Genomic DNA, 13,185 nt, shown 5'->3' with positions numbered 1-13,185 from the left:
TCAAAGCCCCCCGACCCCATCTCCCAGCTCTCCCCCATCTCGTTAACCAGCATCTCCTCAAATTCAGGCAGAGTTTCAATCAACTTAAAACTGCTTTTGTGTGTGTGTGAATTAACCATTTCTCCCAACCAATTCACCCTACCATAGTGATGGCAAGAGGCTGATGATTTCAGCCCCAGGATTCAGAGACCAGGAGGAAAAGGAGACTCAAGTTAGCCTCAGGACCATCCACCCAGGGAAGCCACATCTGAAAATCAGAACCTTGAACGCTGGGAATAGGGTACAAATACTAACTTTTTATTTACAGCTCTTTATGGTTTGGGGCATCAGCTCCCTTTCATGGGCAAATGCACAAGTCTCTGCTTCTAGCCTAGGGGATATGATTAGCAGGTGCCCAGCACCGACCCACCCTGGGATGTAGAGTTTAGCGCAAAGGACTAAGGAACCAGGACACCTGGGCTCTATTCTTGCCCCTTTCGTCAGTTCTCAGCATGACATTGAGAAAGCCGATGACACTGAACTGACTCATCTATAAAATGGGCCTAATTAGCCCGACCTCCCAGAAAGGGTGAGGCTCACTTTAATTATCAGCTTCTAGACTTCTCAGAGATCAGAAGTTGCAAAGCAGGGTGAGCTTAGGTTTCACCCAGATACTCAGGGTACTGGTCTGATTTCTTAGCCATGGATTTAGTAGAGGAAGGAAAGCTGGAGCCACTCAGGGCCTGATCCACAATACTGGCAGTTCCCCCTTGGTTCCCACCGCCCCTGGGACACCACATAGGGCTCAATTAGAGTCATCTTTTCACATGAATGTTTGCTATGCACCTTTTCTATCGTGTGGCAAGACACAGGACACCTTTTTGCAGCCCTTTCTCATCCTTTCATTCTCACACAGCCTCAGATCCAGGCTGGGCACACAAGTCAGAGCAGCCTCCAGGCTGCTTTACATCACCGAGCTGGCTAGGGTTTCTGGCCACTGAGGTGTGGGGGTGCACAGCTGCTATTCAGAAACCACAGTTCCTAATGATTTCAGCTGGTTCCAGTGGAAGTCAGGCACCTAAATACCTTTGTGGATCTGGCCCTGAATGTAGGAGTTCTGAAGGATACTAATTCCCCTAGGCTCCTGGAAAAACTTCACCCCATCCACTAGCTAAGAACTGTTGTAATCAACTCCCATCCCACCTGCCCCTTCCTGATATGACCCCTCCTTCTCTCACTCTGGCCATTGCCATGGCCCATTGCAACCACATTGCTTCCCCTCCCCATCTCTTCAGCTAGCAAGAGCATGACTGAAGGATCCAGCGCCGAACCCAAAAGAGTCCCAGCCACTCTGTCAGTGAATCAGTCCTTTAGCACTGGGTCCTGGAGCCTGCACCCCAGGCTTTCCGTGGTGTCACAGGGCAGTGCTGAGCTTCTCCAGACCTGTCCTCAGTGTTTGTAATGCGGCCACATCTTGATGGTCTCACGGATGAGCTTCCCCGGGGAAACGGTGTTGCTGACGTCGCTGTGAGCCATGAGGAGGTAGTCGGAAGCCAGGTACCCACTTTGGATGGCATAGGCGAGCAGGTTCTTCAGGGCTTTCCAGGCAGCTTCATTCGGAGACCGCTCTGCAAGGGGGAGGGATGAGATTTGGCTTGGATGGTTTGCAGAGCTTTTCCCCACAAGCACAGAGCTCTGTGTCCCCCGCCACCCCCTGCCAGGACTCTACTAGGACAGGCCTCGTCCATCAAAAATCTCCACAGCAGTGTCCTCCAACACCACTCCTCAACTGGGACCAGAGGAGTCACCCACACAGCCTTTCAGGTGGGCTAATTAGCACTGCCAGCAAGCCTGTCCCCTGCTAATTAACCCATGGAGGGTGCCAGGCATACACACAGCCTTGCTGCTTCCAGGTGAGGAAGCTGCCTAAGGTCGCTGACCTGGAGCATGGTCAGAGTACCATGCAGATGTGGCCAAGCCTCACCTGCCTCTTCCTGAGCCTGCCTTGCAGAGAGCCGGGGAAGAGGACACAAGACAGAGCCTCTGGTGTGTTTTGGCTGGCATGGCCAAGGACCAGCCCTTCTCCATCGTTCTGGACCCAGAAGCCTACCCCGGCTAGGCTCCCTGTCCTGCTCCCAGAGCAAGGCAGGCTCATCCAGCAGGATTTCCAGGGGGCTCGTGAAGCTGCTTGAAAGTGCTGTGACCTGGAATATGTGACCTCCTGGCTGAACCACCCAACAAAAGCACCGTCACTAAGGAGTGTCATATAACTAGCTGGTTCCTCCATCCCACAGAAAGCTAGAAATGGGTCAGCTGAAATCTAGGACAGGCATGAGGCAAATGGAAATGCCTGAATGGGTAGACGTCCAAAGAAAGTTGCCCCTAATGGATGTCTTGGCTTGCAGGGGCTTCCTGCATGCGGGAAGTGGGTAGGAAAGAGCTCAGGTCAGGGCTAGGCCTGTGGACACTGCAGAGGGGACATCACTAAGGCCATCTCTGTGTTGGTGCAGCAGTCAGCACCAAAGACTCATGATCCACAACTGTAAATGCCCTCTATGCAACTAATTAACAAGAAGACAGGGCTGAATTCTGCCCATGTGTGCTAGGAAGCACCCCAGCCTCACGCTGGCTGTCTGTGCCAGGGCAAACTTCACCCTGAGGTCTGCCAAGTGCCCTGAGATCTTTGCAGAGAGAGTCCAACATCCCTGCAGTAGACTCTTTACTGCTGTGGATAAATACATGTCTGCAATCAGCTCCTGGACTGAGCTGCACTCCATATGCCCTGTGCTGGAGGAGGTGGGTGCTCTGCAACGGTCTTACCTGTAAAGTCGCCAATAAAGGCAATGCCCAGAGATAAATCATTATAGCCATAGGTGTGGGCACCCTCCAAAAGCCAGCCTCGGCCTTCATACACGTTCCCGTCTTCACCAATCAGGAAGCTGGAGGGATGTGAGAGGAAGTGCATGTAATCTATTACTTCCCTTAACTACTAGTAGCAAGGCTAAGCAGAGACAGGGACATACGATCCACAAGGCAAAAATAATAATAATAACAGCAATAATAATAATGCATCACTTATACTGTGAGCAGACAAGGTTCTTTGGGTAGATGTGATATCTTTTATTAGACCAACTAAATAGTTGGAAAAAATGTTCTTTGCAAGCTTTCGGGTAACTAATACTGTTGCATTATGGCATCATCAATGATATTAAAAGGAAAACACTAGCAGCAGTAATAGCATCATCTCCATTATTACTGTTGTCATCATTGTAGCTTTGACAATATTCATTTTCTTTGCAAATTCTTTTGGGAGGTTTTCTGCATCACCTCAGGGTTGTTTAGCAAAGTCCTGGTGGCAGATCGAATAACCTTTTTAATGGCAACTATGAAAAGAGTTGGACCTTTGATCCTATATGGATATTCACTATATATTTTTGGTGACCGGAAAATCATATGCCCACTGTTGTCAAACCTGGGTGTCTGAAAGAGCTGCTCTACCTGCTTCCACATGGAGCTGAGCACCTCAGTCTAGGTAGACAGGTTTGACAGCATTGGTTTATCTTATTCCAGTTTTCCAGGCTTGTTTTCTTCCTTTCAGGAACAAGGAAAAGCAAGAGCTTCTATACAAATAGGGCTTTGCCCACTGGCTGCAGGACTCAGCATGTGCTGAGATGTCCCTGGCTCTGCGTGGACATAACTTGACATGAGCGTACGCGTCCCTGCTAACTGGCATCTCTTACTTGTAGGAGACGTCGCACCACTCCTTCATGTCCCGGTGGAAAACCTGGATGTTGCGCAACAGCTCGCTGCATTCAGGCTGCGTGTGGCAGGCACTGCCAGCCGTGTGGATGATGACGACATTGCCAGGTGGGACTTTGGAGAGAGGGGAAGCACACTTGGCAGGCCGGGACCCCCACTTGGCCGGGGAGACAATGGGCGGACATGCCAATTCTGGGGAGAGGGGAAAAAGGATGAGCCCGAGGATCCATCATGTTGTGCCACTCTGGGGGCAATCCCACCTGCACCCTCTGCTGAAACTCCCACCATGCCCTGGCAAGGCAATTTCCCTTCACGCTGCAGAAGTTCCTCATTATTTAGGGCCTTATTTAGACAGCAGAAGAGAAGACTAAGGAGGGATTGAATAGCAGTCTTCAACTCCCTGAAGCAGGGTTCGAAAGAGGATGGAGCTGGTCTGTTCTCGGCAGTGGCGGATGACAGAACAAGGAGCAATGGGCTCCAGATGCCACAAGGGAAGTAGTGGTTGGATATTAGGAAAAACTTTGTCACTAGGAGGGTAGTAAATAAAACACTGCAACAGGTTACTCAGAGAGGTGGTGGGGTCTCCATCCTTGGAGGTTTTGAAGACCCAGCTAGACAAAGCTCTGTCTGGGTTGATGTAGTTGGGGCTGGTCCTGCTTTGAGCAGGGGGTTGGACTAGCTATGACTTCCTGAGGGCCCTTCCAACCCTCATTTTCGATGACTCTAATTGCCATGCTCAGAAATCCCTCTTCTGCCATGTCGAACAGTCCTTCTATACACTGCCGAGTTATGATCCCCACTATAGCTATAGGGAATCATAAAGCAGAGAGGTGACTTCCCTGGGGTCAAATACTGAAATAATGGTGCCCTGAGAAAAGCATGCATGTCTCCTCACTCCCAGTGCGCTGCTCTCCACCATATCCCGAGTACGCAAAGAGAGGTGAAAGATGGGACTCACGACATGAAGCAGCACAGAGAGCTGAGAAAAGCACAGCCAACCTGAGCATCATGTTGCGCCTCTGGTTAAAATCACCAGTTCAACGGCCTGGAAACAAATACCGTGTTTACGTCAGGAGAAGAAAACAGTGGATGAAGTTTCAAGGATCTAAACTGGTACGGTGAAAAAAAATAGCCATGTGCCCTGTGGTGCGGACACATGGACAGCAGCAGTTCCACCAGGCTTGGACTCACCATTGGCTTTCACACGGGATCCTATCCTACACTTCTGGTGGGCACATCACGCTGTGCAAACAGGCAATACAAGTCCCAAGCACCACTTACAACCTTCCAGATAGGGGCTTAAGAGGAGTTAAGTGGCACATGAGCTCTCTGCCTGACGGGGCAAGTTCCTGAGTGCCCAAGCTGGTGCCAGTATTAAAATTGGTATTAATAATGGTATTAATGTGCTAAAGACAAAGGAAGGCTATGGGCATCTGCTAGCAGCAATGATGGCAGTGGGACCTCACTGTATTCCCAGGGCCACAGCAGTAAACTACACTAGAAACTCCAGAGCTGTCCCAGACGTGTGCAGTGAATAAACAACCACCGCGCACCCAAATTGGAGTGGTCTGGCTCAGCCAGAATGCACTGGGATAAGCATGGGATTGTTATGGATGATGAGCAAAGTGGCAGCACCCAAAGGGCAAGCACAGGGCATATACCACAGCCTCTACCCCACATGGCTCAGCTCCAGGGCATGAGCTAGAGCCCACTGAGGACAATGCAGAGTTCATTGGAGTTTGGGGTCAGACCTACAGCCTCATCCCTGCAGACCCTTCTGCCTGCACAGACAGGAGCACACCCAGTGACCTGAAACCAGGGGATTCCTTCTGCCAGGGCTACGTGACCCTGCTAGCAACAGGTGCTTCTGTAACCACCAGCCTGGACTGGAGCAGCATCTCAGGGTTCGGGGTTTTCAACAGGGGAAAAGTTCAGAAGAAAGGCCTCAGGGTTATCTAGAGAGTCAGTGGGCACATCTACACGCGTGCATTTACTGCGCAGTAACTGAAATTATTGCGCAGTATGGGTGCGTGTCTACACATGCATGCCCGTACAGTGCAGTAAATATAGTGACTTACACCAGCTTGGGCATAAATTTGATACTTGCATCATGCAGGTATCAAATGTATGCCTGATTAGTTACTGTGCAGTAACGCACATATAGACAACTTACTGCGCAGTAACCCTGTGTGTGTGGACTGACTTGGGACTAGCTTTAGTCCCAAGTCAGTCCACACAGCGTTAATGCACTTTAATGTCTGCACATGTAGACACTGGTCTATTCCCACTTACTGTGTAGTAACTTTAAGCCGGCATAAATGCATGTGTAGACATGCCCAGTGTTTCCAACCCTTGTGCCTTTTTGTATCACAGTCACCTCCCTCCCTGCCTGGCTTGTCCCGGTTCATGTTGCAACTGGGTCATCAGACAAGGCGTGAAGCAAGGTGGGTAGGAAGATGCACAAACCCAAGCCAGTGAAAACAGATTCCCCTGAGTTTGGCTGCAGCATTTTGAGGCTTTGTGCCCTGAGCCCATGGCAGTCACTGTGCCTGTTGGATTCAGCAGCCTTTGGACCCAAAGCTGAGCCTGGAGTTAGCCCAAGCTATAATGTCCAGTCCTTTCAGTAGCCTGCACCCCAATCCCTGCTATCCAGAGGGTCCCCACTGCTGTCGGGGTCAGAGGCACAGAGCAATGAAGAGCTGTGACCAAGTTCGGCGTGATTGAGAGCAGGGCGCTGTGCCCTGGGCACTGAGGGCCCTCTCTCTGGAGTCCAGCAGCAGGGCTTGGGCTTACGGAGCCAAGAGCAGGGGCTCCTGGGGCTTCAGGAAAGGTCTACCCCTTTGGCAAGGAGCAGCAGCTCGTCTGTATATCATGCCTAGCAGCCAGGCACAGGAAGGGGACAAGGAGCGTCCCTCTTGCCTGAGTAACACACACATACACACACCCCCTTCAATGATATGCTAAGGGAACCTCCCTCTGGCCTGAATAATATACACACATGCATGCACACACACACGGGCGACTGGTGCTGCCTTAGTCAGGGGGGGCATGTGCCCCCCCTGCAACCAGTCCTGCTGACTGGAGTAGGGGGGTCCCCCGTGGGCGATCCTGTGGTCCTGGTGGGGGTATGGCCCCGCAGGTGATCCTGCAGTCTGGTGGGGGGCTCCCCTGAGCAATCCCATGACAGCCGATTGCTGTGGCCAATCACTGCCCTCACTGCATCCACTTCCAGGAGTGGCTGCAGCCGCTTCTGGGAGCGAGCACCAGCCAATTGCTGCAGCTGCTCCCAAAAGGGGCCGCAGCCACTCCCAAAAGCAGCTGCAGTGAGCATAGCGACCAGCCAGTGCTTGCAAGTGAGGCACTGGCATTCCTGCCTGCCCCCTGCCCATCACCTAAGCAGCGAGTGCGACCGTCAGGGGGTGCACCGGCGCTCTCAGGGGTACACGTGCACCCCCATGCACCCCTTACACATTGCCACTGCACACACACGTCCTTCAGTGATGGATTCAAGGAAACTCTTGGCCTGAATAACACGTGTGTGCACACACACACATACACACATCCTTCAACGATGTGCTCAGGAACCTCCCTCTGGCCTGAATAACACACACGCACACTCATATACACACAAACATTCTTCAATGCTATACTCAGGGCACCTCCCTCTGACCTGAGTCCTACACACACACACTTTTTTTTTTTGGTTGATTGCACCACTCCTGGAAGCACTGTAATACCAGGCTGATGCATGGAGTGGATGGAGCAAGCTCCAGTTCCACCTCCCAACACCAAAAACCTGCTCAATACAGACCTCCTATGGAGGACATACTAGGGACAACCACCTGGGGAGCCCGCCTACATGGTCATGGTGCTTCCCCTGCCCACACACCCACACACACCCCCCACTCAGGGAACCTCCTTCTGCCCTGAATACTGCACACACCCACACACACACACACTGAACATGGACAGGGAGCCAGGAGGGGAGGGAATGAACAGCCAAGCCACGAGGGAGCAGGGAAGGCCTCAGCACTCAGTTCTTACCTGGGTCACGGTCTCTCCTCCACTCTGTTCTGGAGGCACCAGGCCCTCATCTCTTTTTATGCGCTGGCAGAGAGTGTCAGAGAGGAGAAATCCCCGGCCAAGGAAGTGGCTTAGTGTATGGCGGGGAGGGTGTGGATTGGGAACAGGGCCTGTTTTGAAACACCGGTACTCCCGTAGGTGTGAAGCACAACATCACTGCAGGTGCAGAGCAACTCCCGCCAGGACTTCCCAATGGGATTTCCAGGCCCAGTCAGAACCAGGAAACAGCCCGGGTTGCAATGAAAAAACTGCTCATCCTGCACAATGCAGGGCATTCCTTGCATGATGTCCCTGCAGGACGAGGAAGTGGGAAACTGCGGTCCTTTCATGCAGGGACCTTTCGACACTCCTAGAAGGGATGGTGGGATGGGGCGGAGGGGCCAGATTCCCCCCTGATTTCTGTCAACCAAACTCCCCCAGGGGGAATCTCTCACCTCGCCAGTTGTTTTCACCCCCAGGAATGTGGGAGTGGACATGGCACTGCTTTGCCCTGCTTGGCCCCGGATGCTCCCAGCTCCTTGCACATCAGGCCATGCACCCATGTAATAAAGAAGGAGGCTTCTGCTGTTCATGGCTGTGATGGTCTCGCGCCAGAAGGCGGCAGCAGAAACCCACAAAAATTTCCCTTCTCCAAGTGACTGCAGTACGACAGAACTCGCACCTAGCCTTCACTGCCGGGCAGGACTCACCTGACCGGTCCCGCCAGCTGCCTCCCAGGGCCCACACCAGTTTCCCTGCAGAGGGTAGGAGTCTTCCCATGAGCAGAAGGATCCTGCTTGGAGGTGGGGTTGCACTAGGTGGGTACTGGAAGGCCTGGACAGCCTCACTTTTGTCTGAGCCTGGATCTTAGACTCCAGGTCAGGTCTAGGTCTGAGACAAAACTATGCAGCTGTTTCCAGTCGCAGTTCTGGCTCACCCCTGTGATACTGGGATAAGTCATTAAAGGGGGTGCCTTGCTCCTTGAGACTGACAGCGTTCATATACAGAAGGGATGAGTATGAGAATGATAGATAGATAGATAGATCAATCAATCAATCGGTCGATCGATCAATCGATCCTCCAAAGACCTGCTACTGCGGTCACCAGGGGCTGGCATAGCATCCCCAGGCATCGTGGTGCACAGTGCTCTCTGGTTGCCTCAGAGGTCCCTTCTGGGTGGGCAAACAGAGGCTGAGAGACTCCAGGGTCATGAATCCAGCACCTTTCAGGGTCCAAAGGATCCCAGCCCCTGGAGGACTCAGCCCTTTAGCTGGGAGAGCCCTGGTGCACACCGCCGTGTAGGGAGGATGGGGGATGTGAAGCCTGCCCCAGGTTAGAGGATGGGCAGGATGTGGGAGGAGCTGGACCAAAGCAGTTACTGGGGAGCCTCTGATCTGAGCTGCTCAGCTCCAGGAAACGGGTCCAGCTTTCCCCAGCATGTCGCCCCTCCAAAGAGGGGCAGGAGGGAGGGGAACCATTGTGCGTAAGGCACTGACCCGGCCCTCAGAGGGCTCAAGCCTGCCACCAGCTGGTCACTTCCTAGCACTATGCTTCAGTTTTTCCACTAGAGAAGAAGGGGAGGCTGGGAGGGGGGATTCGTGCTGACTGCAGGCCCCAGAGGACACAGGGATGGGGAACCTCCTCGGTCACTACTCCAAACCTACCTGCATGGCCATCTCAGTCTAAACAGTATCTCAGACAGGGAGCGGCAACCTCCAGCCAGTAATGCAGCATTCCTCCCTGCTGCAAACAGGATGGGCCCTGCCCTGGGAGATCCCCAGCCCTGCTGGTGAACACTTCCCCAACCAGCACCGGCGCCAGCAGCGGGGCCAACGCTCCTCCACGTGGCATGGCTTTGCAGAGCCCCCATCCCAGCCTGCAGCAGTGCAGCCACCCCTTGAAGCCCCCTGCTCCCCAGCAAGTGTCAGGGGAACCTGCAGGACTCACCCCACATCACGGGGAGGCGCCCTGTGCCCAGGAGGCAGGACCAGACCCTGGAGATGGTGAATGAGGCCACTGCAAGCTGTGGGGCAGTGCCCGGGTCAGAGGTCTCCCCACCCCGGCAGAGAAGTGGCTGTGATGGATTCCCCTGCAGACACAGCAGCTGGAGGCTCTGGCCCTGGAGTGCCCTCACTAGGGTGGCAGGGAGGGGCCATGCGTCCTTTCCCCCTAAGAGCATCCCCTGGCACTAGGCTGGCCTCACCATTTGCCCCTGGATGGGTCTCAGCCTTCCCCGGCTGGCATGGACAGCTGCATGGAGGAAATTAGTCGGGTCCAACCTGGGCAGGGCAAGAAGCCTGGTTTATTGGTCTCACGGGCAGTCTGCTGCCCGATCCAGCCCCACCTGCCAAGGCTCCACCTTATGACTGTGCAAGGGGAAGCATTCTGCCTCCGTTTACCGGGGTGACACCTCAGGCATCTCTTGCCACATTGTTCATCACTGGGTTTCCTCCAGTCCAGCCCAGGAAGGGTTAGCATCTGCAAACCCATGCTCCTCCCAAAGTGCTCTTCCTCTCTCTCTGTCACTTTCCAGTCAATAAGGGCCTCCAAATCAAGCTCCTTTCCCCATGGTGGCTTGGGCCAGACTGCTCTGCTCTGCCTAGGAGCTGGGCTCATTTGGCCTTCATCCTTGCCCAGCTCTGTTGAAAGTCCTGCCCCAATTCTGGATATGCAGCACTTGGAAACCTCAGTGCCCGAGGCTCGTGCATGGGTTAGGAAACTCCTTTCCCACTCATCAGTGCAGTCAGGAGCACAGGACCCACTTCAACAGCTGCAGAAGCTGGAGCTGCTGTGTGGATGAGGCATGCTGCTTAATTGTCAGCAGGTGGATCTGCTTCACAGCCTAGCTACAGGTGCAGGTAAAAGCTCAGCTCTCAGGCAGGTCAGCTCCATAGGAGGTCCCCTGTGGAGCACGGCTCCTCTCCTTTTCTTTGATGCTGCATCTTTCAAGCAGATACTCCCCTTATGCCCTCAGAAGCAAAACCAGGGCAGCTGTGGCCAGAGCATGTGTAAGTCTTATTGCCTGCAGAGTTTTTCTGCAAGAAAACAGGGGCTCTTGAGTGCCTCTGGCAAGAATAAAAGATCAAGACAGTTTGTTATTTTTGAGGCTTACCAAAGGAAAGGGCTGAGGGCAACCACTAGTCTAGCTTATAGATCTTAAACCATCCTACCAGCCCAGCAGGGAGAAGAAAGGGTGATGCTGTGAATTAAGGCTCAGCACAAGACTTGACTGAGGGAGTGATGCTGGAATCCAGAGCAGGAGGAAGCATGGAAGGCGTTGAAGCAACAATTAGTACGTTGAACCTGTATTAAAATTCTATACCCTTGGGAAACCAGTACAGATATCAAGAGATGCTTCACAGTTGGGATTAGGTGCTGTCTTGAGGAACTGGTTTCTCCTGATACTGGGGGGGCACCAGTGGCCAATTGCTGACCGCAGGGAGTCCCCCAGCGGCCACTTGTCAAAACCAGAAGTGCTGCCAGCACTTCTCTCAGCGCCCCCACAATCTCAGGGGGCACCAGCCATTGCCCCCCGACACTCCACCTGGCAAGGGCCAATCTCAGGGGGGGCACATGCCCCCCCCATGCCCCTGCTATGCATTGCCTATGGGTGCTGTGCTACTACAGAATTTTGACAACCAATGGCAAGCCATTGCTTATCTCTGACTGAGGCAAAAAGCAGGTATGCACAGATTGAGAAAGAGTCATTAGGAATTTTGTTTGCATGCCAGAGATTCAGTCAATATATTTACAGGCAGAAAGTGGGTGTAATAACAGACCACAAGCCCTTGATAGCACTGTTTCACAAGCCTCTGAATGACTGTACCTTCAGGATAAAAAGAATGATGATTAAGCTGCAGAAGTATGACTTAGTTGTGAACTACACACCTGGTCAGTTTACAGCAGATGTGCTGTCCAGGGCAATAGCCTCTACTGGACAAGCAGAAAAGACCTCCGAGACACAGATGCAAGCCTGTGGTGACTTGATTCTTAGCTCACTTCTGATCAGAGACAGGAGGCTACAACACATGAAAGAAGAAACTGAGAAGGACCACTCATTAGGGATCCTGAAAGAAATGACAATTTCTGCTTGGCCAGAGGACATAAGCACCTGTGACTTGAGCATGCGGGACTAATGGAATTGCCAACATGAACTTTCAGTCATTGAAGGAGTTATTTTCAAGGACAGTAAAGTCATGGACCCTCCAAAGAAGAATGCTACAGAAGATCCATGAGGGGCACTTAGGTATTGAGAAATGCAAGAAGAGAGCAAGGGAGGTGACGTATTGGCCAAGGATCAATCAGGACATTGCTAATACAGTTGAAAACTGTTTCATTTGCTTGAAATTCAGACCCTGCCGGTAGGCAAAACCTCTAAAGCCTCATCCTGTTCCACACTAGGCCTATGAGAGGGTGGGCACCCATCTCTTTACATGGGACTCCAGGGTGTATTTAATAGTTACTGATTATTACTCTTTGTATCCAGAAAGCTATACACTGCAATGTATCAGCAGTCGCTCAGTGATAGCTTGCTTGAAGGCCATATTTGCAAGGCTTGGACTTCCAGATGAAGGATTCAGTGATAATGGGCCACAGTTCTCCAGTGCAGAGTTCAGGCAATTTGCCATGGACTCAGATTTTCATCACAGCACATCAAGTCCAAATTATCCCCAATCGAATGGACTTGCAGAACGAACCCTTCAGACAGTAAAAAACCTAATGAAAAAAAAGCATTGGACAGTGGAGGTGATATATATAAAGCACTACTGGCTTATCGTAGCACACCTCTGGACAATGGCTGGTCTCCAGAAGAGTTGTTAATGGGCTGGTGGGTAGGGTCAATTCTGCCCGTTACTAACACCTAATTGGAAAATCCTAACACTGTAGCCATAAGGAGAAAGAAAGACCAGAAGAGGAAACAGAAATTCTACTTTGATACAAGAGCTCGTGAGCTTTCACTACTAAAGCCAGGTGATAGAGTTTGTCTGAGGAATTACTTGTCGAGATCATGGGACCAGCAGGGTACAGTGAAACAGCTGGTGCACTCACGGTCCTATCTAATCCAGACAGACCAAGGGGGCATGCTTTGACATAATGGAAAAGACCTACTCGTTAGGCCTGTGTGAAGCAGCTAGTATGCGCTTCGGATTCGGCCAGTTCAGGGGACAGTGATTCAATTAGGTTTTGGTGATTTGAATCACTGTCCCGAATCAGTTTGGTCAAATCTGATTCAGAGATTCGGCTGCTGCCGAATCTCCGAATCTCCCAGACCCATCCAGATGGCAATGGCTGCCCTGCCCACCCTGGCTCCCAGCACTTGGTGAAAAAAAGCTCCAACTCACCAGGTGCTGCCAGGGGAGGGGCAATCCCCACTGCCCCACACTG

The 13,185-nt window shown here is 52.3% G+C and overlaps 1 protein-coding gene across 1 annotated transcript; it reads right to left on the bottom strand.

The window, feature by feature from the left end:
- Positions 1–342: 342 nt before the first annotated feature.
- On the bottom strand, positions 343–8,097 carry LOC109302503 (peptidoglycan recognition protein 3-like). Its single transcript, XM_019524088.1, has 5 exons — positions 7,783–8,097; positions 4,697–4,783; positions 3,720–3,930; positions 2,800–2,918; positions 343–1,607 (listed from the first exon to the last, which is right to left on the bottom strand). The coding sequence occupies exons 2-5, from the start codon at positions 4,746–4,748 to the stop codon at positions 1,429–1,431; spliced, it is 561 nt and encodes a 186-aa protein (XP_019379633.1). The 5' UTR covers positions 4,749–4,783; positions 7,783–8,097; the 3' UTR covers positions 343–1,428.
- Between the last annotated feature and the right edge of the window lie 5,088 nt (positions 8,098–13,185).

Source organism: Gavialis gangeticus, unplaced genomic scaffold (genome assembly GCF_001723915.1).
Source record: "Gavialis gangeticus isolate Ggan-Ray unplaced genomic scaffold, GavGan_comp1, whole genome shotgun sequence".
In the NCBI taxonomy this organism is placed as follows: Eukaryota; Metazoa; Chordata; order Crocodylia; family Gavialidae; genus Gavialis; species Gavialis gangeticus.
The sequence above is the reverse complement of the archived record's forward strand: the minus strand, read 5'-3'. Positions and strand labels throughout refer to the sequence as shown.

Bases quoted from the DNA above. Each gene is read 5' to 3' on its own strand.
- LOC109302503 (XM_019524088.1), bottom strand. From the start codon at position 4,748: ATGATGCTCAGGTTGGCTGTGCTTTTCTCAGCTCTCTGTGCTGCTTCA. The intron at 3,931-4,696 runs GTGAGTCCCATC...CCCTCTCCCCAG, and splicing joins TCTCTGTGCTGCTTCATGTC to AATTGGCATGTCCGCCCATT. The intron at 2,919-3,719 runs GTAAGAGATGCC...ACATCCCTCCAG, and splicing joins TGGTGCGACGTCTCCTACAA to CTTCCTGATTGGTGAAGACG.